The 20,490-nt window shown below is 41.9% G+C and overlaps 1 protein-coding gene across 5 annotated transcripts in view; it reads left to right on the forward strand.

Moving 5' to 3' along the window:
- MYO16 (myosin XVI) overlaps positions 1 to 20,490 on the forward strand; it is a 669,347-nt gene that overhangs the window by 498,061 nt on the left and 150,796 nt on the right. For all 5 annotated transcript variants that reach the window (XM_073614485.1, XM_073614486.1, XM_073614487.1 and 2 more), the window contains exon 22: positions 733 to 885. In XM_073614485.1, coding sequence (XP_073470586.1) covers positions 733 to 885 — 153 coding nt within the window. The remainder of the gene's footprint in view (positions 1 to 732; positions 886 to 20,490) is intronic.

The raw sequence follows: 20,490 nt of genomic DNA on the forward strand, positions 1-20,490 counted from the left end.
CTGGAATATGTGTGCCCTCTGTGTGGTAAGTATTTTTACCTTTTTTATTGTACATTTGGGTCATCTGCTATGTAGTATGCATTATGTCATGTTAACTGTTTATACATTTGTTAGCTGTTATGGTGTCGTGTGTTTAGGGTGGAAGCTTTTGATCTGGGGTGGTCCCTTGGGGGCTATGTATGGGGCATTGTGTTTTCTGCTTCTTGCCTTGAGAACTACAGTCTGTGACTCAACAAATTTCAGTGCAATATAGCTATTACATCTTGTTCACTTGTAGAAGCGCCTTGAGTACCTACAATACTTGTTGCTCTCGCTCTCTTTCTCTATGCATATTGTATGTTACATACCATAAGTATTTTCAACAAAGGGAGAACTGGTCACAAATGATCCTTAACTTTTACATCCACATGTTTATTTCAAAGCCGATGATCACCAGTCCACAACATCAGGAACATATGTCATAACTGAAAAAATTAGGAGGTCAGAAGACTGTATCGGACCAAGATATACTTTATCATTAATGAATGATATAGTCCTACACACATTTTTATACCAAAATAATCTAGGAAAAAGTTACATAATTAAGTAACAAAATAATTAGTTAACACTATATAGATAAAATTATCTAAAACACATACAACCACACCAACGCACACGCACACACGTAAAGCGAAAAAATAATATTTTATATAGTAAATTTGTTACTTGAATTTTTTTCATTTATATCAACAGCTGTGCATTAATCTGGTCAACGAAAAAATCCACCAGTATATGAATGAATTGCTTTTCCTGCAAGAACAAACTGAATGTGCACAAGAGGGAGTTTCCATGGAAACCATGTATTGTCCTGGAAACCACACAACAGTTCTGGATTTTTTCTTCCAGGTATTTCTCTTTTCATTATATACAACTGTAAATATTATGCAGACAGTCTTCAGCTACCCATATGAAATTGTGTGTTTTGTATTTTCACGCAATATGGTACTTTACTTTATTTCATATCAATAGATTACCTTAATTTTACAATCGTGTAAAAATCATCAGTCTCTCTTAATTGACTGTACATTGTTGATTTGATTTCTGTACTCATGGCATACATATGTGATGCATGTGGAAATAAATAATATTAAAATATGCTAACATAAGGTTGTAAGCCAACCTACATGCTAAGGTCTGTAATATCTAAACTGCTTTATATTTTAGAAGCTAAACTGCTCTCCAGTGTCTGTATCATGAGCCTTATATTTATGTTTACCAGCTTATTACACTGCTTTCTATTTTGTACATGACATGTGTAACTCAACCTGTCCATTCATCAACACTTGTGGCACCCTTGGAAAAAACTAATAAAAGTCAGTTTTCAAAAAAATATTATATTAATTTGTTCTATTTCAATGAACCTTGTTTCTTATATACAATATTATATTTACTATTGCTTTTTAAACTAAAATGCCAGTCACATTCCCAACAGATGTTTTAAATATGCTTTACATGTCACACAGTGGGATTCAACCAATGCTCAGTTGGTATTTAAGTAAATGTAAATAGCTAAAGCAATGCAAAGGCTTTTGAAAAAGCCTTGAAAAATTGGCATCTCTCTTCTCCCCCTTGATCTGTGCAGCCATTCTTACCTTCACAGGAAAGCATCTGTCATAAATGTCTGAATACCCTGACTGTAAGATAATTTCTCAGGAATCCTGACTGTATTAAATGGTGCATCTTTTTACAATTTCTCTGCCCTATTTTTGTAACTCATACTGGCAAGAAAAGGGCCTTCTTTCATTTTGCCCAAATTAAATGCATTAAATGTAAAGGTTTGAAAGCAACATCTTTTAGCAAAATTTTAAAGTGGTTCTAAAGGATAGCATTTTTTACCTAGAATAAAAAACACATTATATCTGTTATATGCATGGCCTCGGACCACTTCTTCTGGAGTCCCTCACTTGCACTCTCTGCTCTTCCTCTTCTGTGTCCTTTTTCTGTGTCTTGCTAAGGGGACAGACATGCGAGCTTGCTCTTGAGCCAGGCTGTGTGCATTCATAGACACACACACAACAAGGCTCAGCCCCACCCCCCACTCTCTGCTCGATGGATTTGATTGACAGCAGCAGGAGTCAATGCTCCCGCTGCTGCTCTATGTCCTGTGAATGCACAGAGATAGGAAAGAGCTGCTACGGATGGGCAGATTGCTGGATCATGTGAGGACTTGTGCAAGTATCCTGGAGAAGGAGGGTGGCATACTGCTACTGGGACATTTTTTAATTTAATGCAGGGAATACATTAAGGTAAAAAAAATTATGACTTTAGAACCATGTTAAATATATTTAACTGGTACAGAAAATGCAAAGATGCAGGCTTAGGGGGTGCCAGGCCTGTATCATTTTTTTAAGTTATAGCATCAATGGCGGGTATCCCAAAGCAGGAAGGACCTCACTCTGGCTCCAGTGGGTTGGAAATGGCTGGGAAATCTTGGTGGATTCCTTTTGCTGCATTTCATTAGCAAGGTTAGTGCATGGTAAGAACCATGTATTAAAGCATACATATTAAATAAATAGTTTAATAAGAGAGATTAGGCTGCATTAGTTTGGGTCTGTTTTAAGAAAATATTTGTGCATCAAGAAAACATTCCCCCAGACATTTGCCACCATCACCAGCCTGAACCAATGGTTAAGGACCTGGCAATGTTGCGACTTTCAATTATTCTTTTTGAGTTATCCCTTGCCGACTGGTCTCATTTTCCAGTTCCTATCTGACAGATCCTGTTTAATGTTGGAGGTTACAGCAACTACTAGTATAATAATATTTACCAGGGCACTGTTCAGAATATGGGAAGGATGTTTCATGAAGAAAGAACATGCCTCTTTCTCTGTGTGCTTTTTTGGCCTACACATATTTAAAGTATAACTAAAGGCAAAAGGTTTTTTTTTTCAGATAGAGTGGTGAGGGGTTTGAACCACTGTCAGGTATATATTGTTGCCTATGTCTTTGTTAGGGAGCTGTACTCTCTCTGATTGTCCTATTCACCAATGTCACCAGGAATAAAAGTTAGGGTATACAACAATTTTGAGTTGCTACCAGAATAGTAACGTGTTGGAAAATTTCAAATGGGGACTACTTGTTCTCATGAAAAATATCTAGGCAGGGATTTCCCTCACATTGGAAATATAACCTCTTACCATACTTCCTGTTGAGTCTACAGAAAATGAAAGTATATCTCCCTGACACACAGATGGCAAAAAAATGACAGTGGGGTTGACTCTCTCCTACTCTATCCAATATGAAACATATTTTGGCTGTAGATATGCAGTATTTTAAACTTTGCTGTGTAGGAACTTGTTCAATGTGTGTATGCTATGCATTTCGTATTTGACCCTGAAAATTGAGTACTGTCCGTGATACTTTTTTTATTTGCACTAACATACAATTTTTCAGGACAAGCTTTCGGGGTATGTCCCCTTCTTCAAGGTCCAAGCAGTACTGATTCACAAATTTTTAAGCAGAATGTTAAAGAAAAAGAAGAAAAAAAACCAAACACATACAAATCAATGGTAATAAAGATAGCAGCAGAGTTAGTGAGATAAGACAGAGGGAGAGCTAGGGGGGAATGCAGGGGGGGGGGGATACTAATCACAGAGCGGTCGTAAAACTTTAGCATAATGTGTAAGGAAACCAATATCTAAATTCAGGCCATTATTCTTCGTGTCAAAAAGAAGTATCATTCTTAGTTCAAACCAGTGGTGTCCAAACTATGGCCCTCCAGTTGTTAGGGAACTACAACTCCCATCATGCCTAGTCATGTCTGTGAATGTCAGAGTTTTACAATGCCTCATGGGAAGTGTAGTTCCGCAACAGCTGGAGGGCCGTAGTTTGGACACCCCTGGTTCAAACGTTTTCCTTTCCTGGATAGTTCTGAAATTCCCTTTAAGAACTAAGACATTGAGGTCTTCTATGGTGTGGTCCGATTGTGAGAAATGATGTCCCACAGGTGTGCATAAACTGTCTTCTTTATGTTCTTTGATGGTATGTCTGTGCAAATTCATCCTCGCTTGCAACTTCTGTCCTGTTTCACCAACATAAGATCCTTTGCTGCACCTTTTGCATTGGATGAGGTACACAACATTACTTGAGGTACAGCTGTAAGATCCCATGATATTGAAGGTCCCATTTGTGTGTGTAACACTTTTGGATAGATTTATCTGGTTGCATAGTTTGCAGCGTTTTTTATTGCAGGGTTTGCTACCATTATTTTTGACTTCATAATCAGAGTGAAGTTTCCTGCTGATTAGTTTGTGTCTGAGGTTGGGGGGTTGTCTGAAAGCCAATAATGGGGGTTGTTGGAATATTCCTTTCAGAGTTTCATCCTCTGTTATAATGGGTTGTAAATCTTTGATTATCTTTTTGATCCCTTCAAGTGCTGGGTTGTATGTGGTGACTAGAGGTACTCGGTTATTTGTTTTTTTCTCTGTGTATTGGAGGAGATTTTCTCTTCGGGTATTTGACCCTGAATATTCACTGGAACTGTAGACTGACATAACGACACTTTGTTACTGGGATAAATGGTGAAAAACACATAAGCAAATGAAACAGTGATAAACTTTACACCGGGGGTCGGCAACCCATCAGTTGTGATCTACCCGCCGATCGCAGCCAGGTGACAGGTAAATTGTGTGCTTTCCTTTCCAACTCCCAGAACCTGGACAAAAGCTGCTTCTCCTTATCTCCTTACCACCAGCATTCAGCTGCTGCAGGAGGAAAATACAGGGGATCAGTTTCAGTAAATGCCATCCCTCCCACCCAGCTTCCCCTGCCTTCTGCTGTCTGGGCCCCCCTGTGTGCTTCACTGGTCCCTCCTCCCGCACAACACTGCTGGCTTCTGCTGGTGATCATTTCAGAATGGACAGCAGGGAGCGGGGGAGGTGGACAGTACATATGTCATTTACCAGCCCCTTCCTTTTATGAATGAACACAGTAAGTAATTAGTGCACACACTGTGTTCATTCATAACAGAAGCATAGTAAACTGTGTTTACTGTACTTCAGTTAGTGAATGAACCGGGAGCTCTTCCTATTCATTCTTTCTGTGCAGCTGAGGCTGCAGACATAGAGATTGAGGACTGTGTCCTCAATCGAGTTTCTCTGTTTCAAAAGTGAGACATCAAGGGTCTGTTTATACCCCTGATATTTCACCAAAGCCCCCCCCCAACAGACCCGCTAAAATTAAAAAAAACGTATATACTCAAGTATAAGCCTAATTTTTCAGCAGATTTTTTTAGGCTGAACTCCCCCCCCTCGGCTTATACTCAAGTGAGGGTGCCCATCTTCAGCTGTACCTGTGATTACTAAAACAGCGGGCATTTCGAACTGTGTCATGCCCATCTGCAGCTGTACCTTTGATAACTAAAACAGCAGGTGTCTCCTGTTGTGTCATGCAGTCTGTGCGGCCGTCCATTGTAACAAAGCCCTGCCTCCTCCACGTCCATGGTAGGCAGAACACTGATACAATGCTGGGAAACTGTATCAGTGTTCCATCTATCATGGACGAGGAGGAGGCGGGGCTTTGTTAAAATGGACGGCCAGCAAACAGTCTGCATGACACAGCGCGAAACACCTGTTGTTTTACTTATCACAGGTACAGCTGCAGATGGGCACAGTGAAGCTGCAGATGGGCATAGTGAGGCTGCAGATGGGCACTGATGATACAGGTGGGCACAGTGAGGCTGCAAATGGGCACAGTGAGGCTGCAGATGGGCACAGTGAGGCTGCAGATGGGCACAGTGAGGCTGCAGATGGGCATTGTTTACCCAGTAGCTGCTGCATTTCCCACCCTAGGCTTATACTCGAGTCAATAAGTTTTACCAGTTTTTTGTGGTAAAATTAGGTGCCTCGGCTTATATTTGGGTCGGCCTATACTCGAATATATATGGTAGTTAAAAATAATTTTTAAAAAATGTAAAAAAATAACTAAACAACTACTGACACCATCTACTGCCCTTCTGACAGAACCTCTGCCCTGTCGACCCCATCTGCTGCTCTACAGACACCATCCTTTGCACTACTGTCAAAGTTCACTGCCCTACTGATACCATCCATTGCTTTACTGGCTGACACCGTCCACTTCTTTACTGACTGACACCAACCTCTGCCCTACTGACACCATCAACTGCTCTACTAATACCATCCCCTGCCCTACTGACACCATCCACTGCCCCACTAACACCGTCCTCTCCCCTACTGACACCATCCACTGCCCTACGGACACTGTCCACACACCGTCCACTGCCCTACTGACACTGTCCACTACTCTACTGACTGACACTGTCCATTTTAAAGGCTGGCTAAGTTTAAAAACTTGTGCCACAGAAAAAAAATTGTAAATATATAAACTTAATAAGAACTGCCACAGTGGCTATCTATATGATTTAAGGACCATTAACAGTGAATGATTTTTCTTGCAGACAGTGCTATCTGTACTGTGTAACAATAAACCATACAACCATGCTTATATATTGCTTATATATTCATAAAGGTGTTGAGACTAGGGATGAGCGAACTTTCATTGTTCGGATGTTCGGCGAACATCCGAACAAACAGGTCATTCGACTGTTTGTTCGCCCCCCACCTCCCCGAACCACCAAACCGACCAGAATGCATTGCGGCGCTGAACAGTGCATTGCAAGCCCTGATTGGCTGAAGCAGTGAAAGCTTCAGCCAATCAGGACACAGGGCACTGTCAGAGTCATGATTGGACACTGTCATCATGACTTTATCCAATCATGGCTCATTCTCGACCCACAGTATAAAAGTATTCTTTCAATGGCAGCCATTTTCAGTATGATTTCAGTGTGGAGAGAGATAGAACAGGGCTCTGTTCAGTGCTATTAGTTAGTTAGTGTGCTATACTGTGCTATTTTGATTCAATTGTCAGTGTAGAATATTAGTTTAGTGTAATGCCGCGTACCCACGATCTGACTTTCCGCCAACAAAACCGTGGATTTTTGTTCGAAGATTGTTGGCTCAAACTTGTCTTGCATACACACGGTCACACAAATGTTGGCCAACAATTACAAACGTGGGAACGTGGTGACGTACAACACTTACGATGAGCAGATAAAAAGGAAGTTTAGTAGCCAGTGCGCCACCCTTTGGGCTCCTTCTGCTAATCTCGTGTTAGTGGAAGTTTGGTGAGAGACAATTCGCGTTTTTCAGCCTCGTGCTTTTCAGTTTGTTTCTGCTTTTCAGTTTGTGCTTTTCAGTTCGTATCTGTTCTTCAGTGCGTGTTGTCAGTTCGTTCCTGTCTTTCAGTGCATTCTATTTATAGTTCGCTTCTGATTTTCAGTGAGTTCTTGTCCGCTCGTTTCTGGTTTTCAGCTTGTTCTTCTCAGGTCCTCTCTGATTTTCCGCGCATTCTGTCAGTTCGTTCTGAGCAGCCGTTTGTTTTCTAGCCATGTTGCAGTTACATAATCATCGTAGAGTTTGTGCTGTTGTTAGGCTTGGTGTTGGAGTTATTGCTTTGACCCAAGTCCAGTCCATGAACAGGGGGAGGAGAAGTTCTTGGACCAAGAATTGTGACCAATTCTCTCACATCTCAAGGATGATCAGAAGAAATGGACAGCACCTGAGTTAAATATATGAGTGTCACAGCAAAGGGTCTAAATACTTAGGACCATGTGATATTTCAGTTTTTCTTTTTTTATAAATCTGCAACAATGTCAACAATTCTGTGTTTTTCTGTCAATATGGGGTGCTGTGTGTACATTAATGAGGAAAAAAAATGAACTTCTTCTTACCTGTCCAGTGGGCTGCTAATAGTGTAAGTAAGGAGGGGCTGGCCAAAGTAACACACATTATTTATGCATTCAGCTCTCAATGAAGTGGAGAGGGTTACCTGTCCAAAACATCTCCCCCACCATAAATTTTTTTTTACAATGGGCCAGGAATCTGATAAGTGGACCTTATGCTTTTGTCTTTAAATACTCATTTCAATAATACTTATGTTGGCCAAGAATGTTTGTGTCTAATCTGCTTGCAATGTTATGTGCAAAAGTACAATTTTTTTTTCTTTTTTGACTCCACAATTTCCTTCCAACCCACAGGAATGGCAGACTGTGGCCTCCCAATTCGACCAGCAGTGGGACTTTCCCAACTGCAGTGGTGCGATAGATGGGAAGCACGTCCAGATCATCCCACCCCCTAAGTTAGCACATGTTGACACACTGGGCCTTAATACAGAAAAGACAATCCACTTTGCCCTACAAATGCACTTGAAAGTTCACTTGCATTGCACTTGTAGTGCAAAGTGGTTTTGCTTTTTTTTTAAATAAGCCACAGTGTGTCAACATGTGCTAGGTCCCATCATGGGGGATCAATGGATGTGTTTCGGGGGTGCAACCCCTTTCTCTCACCTACTTTAGTTTTAAGGAAGGGGTTGCACCCACAAAATGCGTACATTGATATCCCATGATGGCAGATAGAACATGTTGACACACTGTGTGCATCTTCAAAATTTGGCTTTGCAATTACTTTAAAACTTTTAAAAAACGTACAATAACAACAAAGGTTACATTTTTGGGGGGTTTTAGATTTTGCCTAAAACATCAGTGATGTTGGCCAGTCTTTTTTGAACATCATTGATATTTTGCTTAACCTTTTCTAAATCCTGATTGCACACCATGATCTCACTAATGAGTACTTGTGCACTTGCACTGTTGAAGTGAGTTTCTTCTTCCACAACATCCACATCTCCTAAAAATAAAAAAAGAACACCATGTATTATAAATATGCGGGTATACATCTATTACCTGAATCTGTGGTCCGAGACACTGACCTGTTGTGGACACCATTTTGACCACTTCCTGAACCTCTGCATCCACATCCTCAGGTTCTGCATCCACACCTCAGGTTGTGTGCTGAGTTCCCCTTCTTCAGGAGGTGTGGGGTTCCTGGTGTCCTCAGATGTCACGATTCTTTTCTACCCTATGTGAATACAAAAATGGTATACTTAGACAGATATTTGAGGCTAGAAATAGTAATATGAAACATTGCTTGGAAGTGTCGTCCAATTGTCTGTTTTGGCAGAGTTCCAAGCTGAAGAAATGATTTTTCCCCTTTCAAAAGTTGGAATACTTACCTGTTTTGTGCAAGTTTCACACATGGAGAGACCCCTAGTATCCACTGGAGCACCTGCGTGGGACACCATAAAAAGGTTGTTATGGTGTCCCACACTAGTGCTCCTGCGTTCAGATGTGTAAACAGCTGCTGAGTGTCCTCTCCTTACACTGAATCAAGTTGTCATTTCATTCTAGTTTCAAACACATATAGACAACAATGTAATAAACTTCTTTTAATCAAAATAGACATGAACAAATGTAGTTAACCTGCATCTGCCAAAAACATTGTATTAGTGGTCGAACAAACGATGTTTAATATGAACGATTATACTGTGCCCACAAACCGCAAACTTGGAATTTTAAACTGTACAACAGTAAAGAAAAACACATGTACCAGCACAAAAGTAATAATAATAATAATAGGAACACACGACAAATACTTACTTTTTTGCAGCACTTTCTTGATCCTTCTATACTGATCCTGCTCCCTCAATTTCAGGTCTGACTAGCCTTTCCTCAATTGCTTCTTGGATCGTTGTACCCCAAAAGTCCTGTGCAGACTTCTCACAACTTTAGTCATTTTCTTGGCCTTTCTCACATTTGGGTTTCTGTACGGTCCATGATTCCCATCATAGTTTGTCCTCTTCAAGATGTTCACCATCTCTTCAAAGGACATATTTGAGGACTTATATCTTCTCCTGGATCTAGAACTGCCTTGCTCCGGGCTTTCCTCGTCGTTGCTGAGCACACACCTGCTCTCATGTGCTCTCTCACTACCCTGAAAGAGAAAAGGCGGGGAATACACTAGAAAGAAGGACAGGGGTGGAGTTTCACGCATGAGCATTGTATATAAAGCAGAACATGCAGGCGGCATACGTACGATCTGTGAGTGGAGGACGGAGGATCGTTAGTGCCGATCGTTCAAACTAAGGTACAATTGTAACTTGGGGCATCAGTGGGATAGTGGCTTATACTGCTTAGAGATCAAGGCCTATATTGCAACAAGATTAGGAGAGTTTAGCCTGACATAAACTCACAGACTCTGACTTCCTGCCCAACTTCATAGACAATTACAGGGAGCTTCCATGTCTCTGGCAAGTCCAATGCAGGGACTATTCGAACAAGCAAAAGAGGAAGGCAGCGCTGTATAAACTGTTGGAATTAGTGAAGCCTGTTTGGACAAATACTTGGCTATGTGTTTTACTTCAAAAAGGACAGTTTGTTTGTGAGTAGGCAGCTACATTTCAAAAATACAATGACAAATTAACAAGGGACACCAACATAGTTGTATCTTTAAGGTTAAAAAATATAAGATAATAATGGTGTTGTGGTAACTTGACACACAAAATGAAAAAAAAAAAATTTATGGAGATCACTAGAAAAAAAAAAAAAAAGATTATTCTGAAGCTCACGAGTAAAAAAAACAACAAAAACAAATATTATTCAGGAGATCACTATAAAGAATAAAAAATCAGTTTGTCAGAACTCTGTGAATATCAGCAGCAAAGCAACTTCATTATTATAGCATTATAAAGAAGAAGAGAATGCGCTGCATTGAGAGATTTAATAATTTGCCACGTGACGAATGTGTTATCTCCATTACGAACGCTAGTTTTACAAGACCGAGCGCTTCCGGCTTGTACTTGATTCCGAGCATGCATGAACTTTTGTGCGCAGACTTGTGTACACACGATCGGACTTTCCGACAACAAAGTTTTGTTGGCGGAAAATTTGAGAACCTATTAGCCAACATTTGTTGGCGGAAAGTCAGACAGCAAATGTTCGATGGAGCATACACATGGTCGGACTTTCAGCCAACAAGCTCACATCCAACATTTCCATCGGCATTAGTTTAGGGATAGTGTGAGTGTAGTGAGCAGGTCCATCATTCAACTTTGCATAGTGTGCAGCTAGAGTAGGGACAGCTCAGATAGTTTCACTGTAGTGTAGTGAGACTGTGTCTCACTACACTAATGTAATGTTTACATTAGTGTATAGCTAGAGTAGGGACAGTTCAGATAATGTCAGTGTAGTGATGGTTGAACACCGTTTATTTGATTGCCGTACTGCCAGTTTAACGCTATTTAATTCTGTGTGCGCTACTGCCAGTTTAACGCCATATAATTCTGTGTGCGTTACTGTCAGTTTAACGCCATATAGTTCTGTGTGCGTTACTGCCAGTTTAACGCCATATAGTTCTGTGTGCGTTACTGCCAGTTTAATACCATAAAGTTCTGTGTATATTACTGCCAGTTTAATGCCATATAGTTTTGCATGTTACTGCCAGTTTAACGCCATTTACTTCTGTGTGCGTTACTGCCAGTTTAACACCATATAGTTTTGGGCGTTACTGCCAGTTTAACACCATATAGTTCTGTGTGCGTTACTGCCAGTTTAACGCCATACAGTTTTGTGCATTACTGCCACTTTAATGCCATTTACTTCTGTGTGTGTTACTGCCAGTTTAACACCATATAGTTTTGTGCGTTACTGCCAGTTTAATGTCATATAGTTCTGTGTGCGTTACTGTCAGTTTAATGCCATACAGTTTTTGCGTTACTGCCAGTTTAACGCCATATAGTTCAGTGTGCGTTACTGCCAGTCTAACGCCATTTAGTTCTGTGTGTGGTACTGCCAGTTTAACACCATTTACTTCTGTGTGCATTACTGCCAGTTTAACACCATATAGTTCTGTGTGCATTACTGTACGTTTGGTGCATTATATTGCAGTATATTATAGTGTATCCGTGGAGTGTGTCTGTGTAGTGTGAGTATTTGAATTAAAGTGCACCAAACACCACACCGCTTTACATTGATTTAAGTGCATCTACGTACATATTTCCACTTCTTCTTTACATTTGCTTATAAGCACTGCCCCCTCCCTCCCAATAATGTCTGGGAGGACAACAAGGAGAGGCAGACGTTACCTTAGCACTGTAAGGGGGCCAGCAACAAATGTGTCCACAGGCAAAGATGAACGTGGTGGTCAGTCCTCAGGCAGGGCATCATTTCCTCTGTTTAGCGAGTTTGCCCATGCTATCCAGCCACAACATGCAGAGGAGGTGGTGGACTGACAGGAGCACCTAAAAGCCACACAAAAGGGGCACAAATCTGTCTCTCCTCCTCCTCCTCATTACCCACTTCAGTCTGTCCCTGCTATACCGAGTCATTACCTCTCAGCAGCCTCCACTGACAGGGATGAGGGTAAAGCACAGGGTGTCTACCACCAACTGTAGACTACAGCCGGCAAATTTCTCTGCCCCATATGCTGCAGCGAAAAAAAAAATACAGTCCCTGCCACCCACATGCCCAGCGTCTAAATGCAAGCTTGTCAAAGCTGTTGGCTTTCCAACTTCTGCCTTTCAGCCTGGTGGATTCTGCTCCCTTCCATGAATTCTCACAATGTGCTGTACCACAATGACAGGTTCCCAGTCACTACTACTTTTCATGTAAGGCCATTCCATCTCTCTACCATCACATGGAAGGAAATGTTCTGGCATTGTTGGGCAAGGCAGTCAGCCGTAAAATCCACCTTACTGCTAACAACATGGTCCAGCAAGCATGGGCAGGGACGGTATATTTCGTTCACAGCACACTGGGTAACGCTGCTTGCAACTCAAAAGGATGCAGGACAGGGCTTGGTGCCATAGCTTGTTGTGCCCCCACGTCTCCATACAGCTGGTGGTGATGATGCCAGACCGGTAAGCTCTACCCACCTCCTCCTCCACCACCTCCATGCCCTCCTCTGCAGAATAATCTTATGAACATCAGGTACCCCCTAAGTGTTCAAAGGGCTATTCCATGAGTCAGGCTAAAAGGTGCCATGCAGCTTCAGCTGGTGTGTTTAGGGGACAGGAACCACACCAAAACAGAGATTCTTGCAGCTCTGCAGGGACAGGCCAAGAGGTGGTTCACACCATGCCAGCTGGAGCCAGAAATGGTGGTGTGCGATAATGGCTCAAACCTCCTGTCTGCTCTTAGACAGGGAAAGTTGATACACGTACCATGCCTAGCACATATCCTCAATTTGGTGGTGCAGCATTTCCTAAATACATACCCAGGGTTGCAAAATGTGCTAAAGCTGACCAGAAGAGTCTGTAGCCATTTCAGGTGGTCATACACAACCAGTGCTCGGTTGGCTGAAATTCAGCAGGAATTCCACCTGCCCGTAAACAGCCTGATTTGTGACATGCCCACCAGGTGGAACTTGATTTTGGCAATGCTGCAGCGGCTATACATGCAGCAGAGGGCCATCAATGAGTACCCGTGTGAGTATGGCGCGATGACAGGCTCAGGCCGCCTCAACTTTTTTTTCCCCACGCCAAATGGCTGATCATTAAGGATGCATGCACTGTATTGGCACCATTTGAGGAGGCCACAAGGATGATGAGCCGTGACAGTGCATGCCTCAGTGACACAATCCCTGTTGTGTTCCTGGTGGAGCAGACTCTGCATGGCATTATGGACAGGGCACTGGAGGCAGAGCCGCAGTTGGAAGAGGAGAACTCCCTCTCAAGGCCCACTTTATCCAGATACCACCATTCCTATGTCACAGAACACACAGGAGGAGAGAGGACAGGGGGATGAGGAGGAGGATTCTAGCACTTTTCATAGGTTTCGAAGAAGAGGAAGACATGCGTCAATCTGTAAGAGGCTTTCCAACCCCAGGACCCTTGGGAGTAGTAGTCTCTATCAACCGGACCTGCATTAAGGGGAAAGTACTATTCCACCTCTCCTCTATAGCTACGGTCTATATAGAGTTATACTACTAAGTTATACAATAAGATCATCCCACAATATACGGACACCTGGCTGATGTCATTCACTTTCTCAGTTGCTTGTGCGCTGTTCTGACGGACATAGCTTTCTTTTCATTTTTGAGTTATGTTCTTTGTCTTTATGGGGGAGCATCAACATTTGGGATATAAGCTACAGATCTGGAACCCGCAAGCCCTCTATCCCTGAAGAAGGTCTGCATTTTGTTTTTCGAAATTGAACGTTTTGTCTGTTTGACAAAGCTCTGGGCTTTTCCTTGCAGCTGGTTTCCATTTCTGTTCCCAATATTTGTGTTTGTTGCATACATCCCCATGTTCATGTTGCTATATATATTATCAATATGTAATAAATTTTGAATATTTTTTTACCATCAAACTGTTTGAGGCCCGGTTTAAAGTCCCAATCTGAGGAATTCATGTTTTGACTCTATTTATCAGGGATGTGGTCCACAATGAGTTTAAGCAATTAGTTGCGGTAGAAGGTCTCTTTAAATCTGGGAATAGTACGTGGCTGGGAGGAGGAAGTTCCAGATGCTGTCATCCTGAGTAACCCTGAGGAGTCTGCTTCTCAAGCCTCTGCAAATTTGAGGTGCATGGGCAACCTCATGCTTCTAAGCCTGCGAAAGGACCCAAGAATATGTGGCATAAAGGAAAAGGATGATTACTGGTTGGCAACCCTCCTTGACCATCGTTATAAGGGTACCTCTATAGGGTTACGGTGGGAAGGCGCCACTGACACAGTGACACCAGAATGTATCCAAAAAAATCTCTAATCTTGTTCCCAGTGCACTACATTGTGGCCTCATCATACACACTGGCTCCCCAGCTGTTGCTGAGCAAAATAAAGCAAAATAAAGGCAGCTTGCAGGGAAAATGTCATTTTCTTTGGCTTTATAAATGTAATTATTGCTGCAGCAGATTCTAGACATGGTACAGATCTGCCACTTTACAGGTAACCTAAAGGGGGCCCCCCATGCACTATATTGGAAGATTTTTTCATTTTTATGCTTTCACTTTAAAAATAAAAAAATCACTGCTCATTTAAAAATGACGGTTTTCACAACCTTTTTTTATTGATACATGTCCCCCAGGGCAGGACGCAGACCCCTATAACCATTGTATTCCCAATTACTTGCATATAACCCTTCAAAAAGGGCACTTTTTGAATTTTTGACGTTCAGGGTCCGAACTTTCGCAGTGTTTGAAAGTTCTGGTGCGAACCGAACAGGGGCCAGTTCGGCCCATCCTTAGTTGAGACAACAGAAAATAATCCTCTGTACATTATTATTAATTAGTGTAGCCCAACAATTTAGCCAGATATTAATTACTTCATATATAAAAAAAAAAATCTAAAAGGAATATACATGACTATCAATCAATCCTTGCAAACATTTAAATAAAAAATAACAACCACACACAAAGCCAAGCATAAAAAAAACGAAAGAAAAAAAAAAACCATCCAGTGGATTGTGTGATTCCAGTGTAAGTGAATTAAGTTGTCTTATTAAATAAAAGGTTTTTATGGTTTTATGCAGAGCTCGCTCTTTCTTTTATAAATGTTTTTGGAGCATGGAGTTTCATCGTTGTTGAATGATTATATGAGACGTTTTTGGTGAAAAGATCCCCGGTGCCCATGAATAATGCATATAGATATAAATGCTGATTTTATTATCAGCCATTAGTGGTGAGTGATTTAGCAGATTTTGGTGGTGGTTTCAACACTGAAGGTGGAGCATGTCATTTGCTTGATTAGAGATGGGATTCTCAGCTCTTTCTTTCACGTTGGATGTGGACTTTTTGAAAAAACTTTAATGCACAGGACACTTTATTTATTTGAAGATATTACATGAATTGTTGTTTGATTTTTAATATATTTAGGATATGTAAATTACAGAACATTATTTTCTGTTGTTTCTAATGTTACACAGTACATATAATGGTCATAGCGCTGTCTGCACAAAAAATCATTATACTTTTACAGTGACATTTGTTTTATTTCCTTATTATTTAGCTAGTTAATTTCTTACAAAAAAAAGATGTGAAACCTCAGTAATCTTTGATCTCTTTCATGTTGTTCAGGTAGATTTCCACCTCTTCCACCTGCTGTATACTATATACTTTGAAAACAACTGTAGAAAAGTGCACAGACTGGGAGCTTCATGTAAAAGCTGGGGTTTGCTGTCCTTGAACTTTGCCGTAAATACTTTCATTAAGATGCTATCATAAAGTGAATCACCCAGAACTGTTTCTCATATTTCTATCAGACCTATTTAAAAAGGCATCTGCAGTAACCAATTATTTTTCAATTCTGTGCAAGGCTGCATTGCTGTCCAGAAATTGCTAGATGCCTGGAAGCTTTGCTGACCGTTGGTCTCAACGGTTTAAAAGAAAAGAAAGATGAAGTAAGAAAATTGAAGTATGAAGTAGGAAAATTAAATCAGCATGAAGTGCTCTAGCATTTTATTGGTAGAGGGCTGCACTGATTTTGGACTTGCTAAAATATAGTGAACCAACACCAGCAGATAACATGACTGTAGAAAGTTCCCACTGGACCTTATGCAACATGGATTCTGTGCCTCTCTACTAGGGATGTGTGATTAGTTTCGTACGAATCGAACATTTGTACAAATTTCCGTAAATTCGTACATTCGGGAGGATCCGAAATACGAATTGCTATGTTTACGAAATTTATACGAAGCACGAAACTTCGTCTACGAATTTCGGATCCAAATTCCGTTACAACGGAAACGTGACTGGTGTTTTGTTGACCAATCAGAGGTTTTCTTTTGCTACTGAGTGAGGGTTGGGAAAATTACCTTTTTTAATATGGGAGTGGGAGTGAGACTGGTACTGGTAGTCGATGGGAGATTCAGAATCGGACAAAATAAGAATGTTTGTTAATATCGTTTTATTATTGTCATAATAATTACGATTATTCGTTATGATGAGCACAGCAGGGGTACAGCCCCAGGAGGAAGTCAGCACAGCACAGGGATGGTGGGAGCCCCTCATAATGAGCATAGCACAGGGATGGTGGGAGCCCCTCATAATGAGCACAGCAGGGGTATAGCCCCAGGAGGAAGTCAGCACAGCACAGGGATGGTGGGAGCCCCTCATAATGAGCACAGCACAGGGATGGTGGAAGCTCCTCATAATGAGCACAGCACAGGGATGGTGGGAGCCCCTCATAATGAGCACAGCACAGGGATGGTGGAAGCCCCTCATGAGCACAGCACAGGGATGGTGGGAGCCCCTCATAATGAGCACAGCAGGGGTACAGCCCCAGGAGGAATTCAGCACAGCACAGGGATGGTGGGAGCACCTCATAATGAGTACATGGCTGCCAAGCACAGCTGCTCCAGTTTTTGCCTGCTCCAGTTTTGATAGATCCCTCGCACTGTGCGGGGTCACCGGAGATGTGCAGGTTCACCGGGGATGTGTGTGGTCACTGAAAACTGTTTGGTGTTACCGTGCAATGCGCGCATGTGCTCTCCGCACATCCCCAGTGACCCCGAACAGTGCGGGGATCTATCGAAATTGGAGCAGGGAAAACTGGACCAGCTGAGCATGGCAGCCAGTCAGCTTCTCTCTTTCATTTTCAAATCTTAACGGAACGAACTGAAGAGAAGCTGATCTCCTTTCACTTGTTCTGTTCTATAGATAGACTTCTCTCTGTGTCCACTGTCCAGGCTGGCTCCTAACATTCACACTGACTGACACACAGAACTATGATTCATCCTGCTATAGCATTCTCAATCTCCACAGAGCAGAGAGGGGAGGGGGAGGAGAGGGGAAAACAGCTAATTGCAGTTCAGATAAGAAACCCAACCCTGTGAGAGATGGATTGAAGATATTGTGGATGGAAGTTTGAACTTCTAGGCCTCTGGCCTATAAAAGAATCTATAAAATAAAGTATGAAATACAGCCCTGTGACTCCTAAGAATGCACACATATGTTCATCCCCCCTGCACCTCCCCATTACCACCAAAAACTCAAAATCACTTACAAAGGTGGGAAATGTCCTTTAAGTCTTGTGTTGGGGTGCTGAAGGAGGAGATTGGAAGGATTAGCAGGTGGACAGGCAGTGCACCACTATGACCTGTGGTGTGGAGTACATGTAGTTACTTTAAAAGCAAGACAGAGACATTTGATGAACTGTATGAAAAAGTATTTATAAAATGCGAAAAAAACAAAAAACATTTTTTTACAAATTTTGTAGAATATCCAGAGTATTCTTAATAGTAAACTGCACTTCCTCCACTTTCTCTTTAATACTATCCATCTTCCTCTGTTGTGCCAGAAGATCAGCAATGAAGCACCGTAGAGTCGCCCTATCCAGATGCATGTCCGAATCTTGAGCTATATGTACCAACAAATACATTTTTAAAATAAAGCACTTTCTGTTTTACAATACAAGTATTTGTGTAAAAATCAAACCGTGCATACCAGAGGTTGTGGCTTCTTGAGCCTCCTCCACCTCTACTACAAAACCTGGTTCTCCAGGGCTTGGCTGGGAGTAGGACTGGTGCCCTTCTTGGGGGTTCAAATTTGATTGGCCGTGTGGTGGACTATGAGTGTCCCTGCTGGCACTGGCTCTTCTTTTTCTCTGTTCTTTTTCTGTGATAAAGCAAACTAAAATCAATCTAAATGATGCAGAGATGATAAATAATATAGGAATTGTAAAAAACCGCGCTGACACTCATTAATAAACAGCAGCAGCAAACAGTGCGATAACACAAAACAGTCTATAAATAGGAAAAAAGCTGCGTTAAATTAAAAGTCCAAAACAATTGGCATCAAAGGCAGATGAATGTTCTTTGGAATATAAAAGGTCATAACAACACCACAGTGTGCATCCACAAACAAAGTGCCCGACCACCGTAGCTGTAGATTAAGCTTACTGGATGGCAAGCTTTAAAGGGCAGGTGGCTATAGCCCAGCCTAGACCTTTAAGCTTGCTGATGACCACAATAGGAGCCGCATTCAGATGGTGAAAAATTGTCCTCTTAGACTCACGTCCAGCATCCACATTAGCACATAGCCCAGAAGAGAGGAAGACTGACCATAGTGTAATAGTGTAGTAAATTCCAAAAAGATTTTAATATAATAAAGTATTGCACTTACAATTAGGAGGCGAAAATATCACATGTATAGAGCCGGCTGGCATACATAAAAACGGAGCCCGTCCTCCTACTCCGTTCGCGTGGTGATGTCACTAACGTGCCTTCGCCAGACGCGTTTCATCATCAGTAGACATTGTCAATGGGGAACAGGCAGGAAATCACCTACTAGTGAGGATCCCTCTTTCAGTTTTCCTTTCTTGACCACATATTCCTTGCAACATAATGCCATTAAGAGTCTAATCTATAAGCATTGGCATATTGCTCGGAATGATGTTGTGCTCAATAAAGTACATCCTGAGAAGCCTAGGGTTATCTTTAGAGGGGTACCATCATTGCGTAATCGGTTGGCCCCTAACATTCTAAATCCACCAATCAAGAAATCATTTAACAGGGTTCTATCAATGTAGAAGGTGTAGGGTCTGCTCATTCAGTGCTTGTCCCCATAGACGAACTACAACTTTCACTTCCACCAGCACATGTGAATCACATGTGATTAAGCCATTTATCGCTTGTGCCACAGAGGGAGTCGTGTACATGTTGCAGTGCCCGTGTGTCCTGCAATATGTGGGCAGGACTAAACGTCCCCTTCAAGTTCGTCTCAATGAACACATCACTAATATAAAAACTGTTTTTAAGAACCACTCTGTGTCGAAGCATTACTTACTTGTACACAACAGGGATCCCTCTAAAACAATCTTTTTGGGTATAGATAAGTTCAACCCTCATTGGAGGGGGAGCTCACTAGTGAGGGAAATATCCAAATTAGAAATGTCCTGGATCCATAGATTGAGAACTTATTTACCTTATGGGTTGAATATTGACACTGATGTTAACGCTTTCATCGATAATTCATAATAATTTAGTTTTTTCAGTAATATATTCATGCTGTCAGGGACTAACCCGCAGGAGAACTAACATCTATGGCCAGCAGAATCCTGTATCAATGAACACAAATTCTCCAGCACTAATGCGAACACCTGCACGCCAAAGCACACACACCACGTGAGAGACTCCAGGCACCAAGCATACTATTTAAAGCATGTTGCAGCAGTCACCAACTGCTGCATGATCTTCAGCTTCCTGTGTATTCCTCAGTTCCTGTTCCTGTTGTCTTGGATTATCTGCTAAACGACCCGGCTCGTTTTGACCTATCTGATCTGTACTTACCCCGGCTTGACCCTTGGCTTGTTCCTGTTACTCCGCTCTGATCTGCTGCACCGTGTATGACCCCTGGCTTGTTTTATGGACTTTGCTACTGTTTGATCTGCTGCACTGTGTATGACCCCTGGCTTGTTTTATGGACTTTTGCTACTGTTTGATCCGCTGCACCGTGTATGACCCCTGGCTTGTTCTATAGACTTTGCTACTGTTTGCTGTCCTGTGTATGAACCCCGGCCTGGCTCCTGACACTGCTCCTGGTACTTCCTGCTGTACGATCTCATCTGGTACTTCCGAGGTACCCCTGCCTAGCAGTCTACCCTGCTCG

Source organism: Aquarana catesbeiana, linkage group LG02, assembly GCF_042186555.1.
Source record: "Aquarana catesbeiana isolate 2022-GZ linkage group LG02, ASM4218655v1, whole genome shotgun sequence".
NCBI lineage: Eukaryota > Metazoa > Chordata > Amphibia > Anura > Ranidae > Aquarana > Aquarana catesbeiana.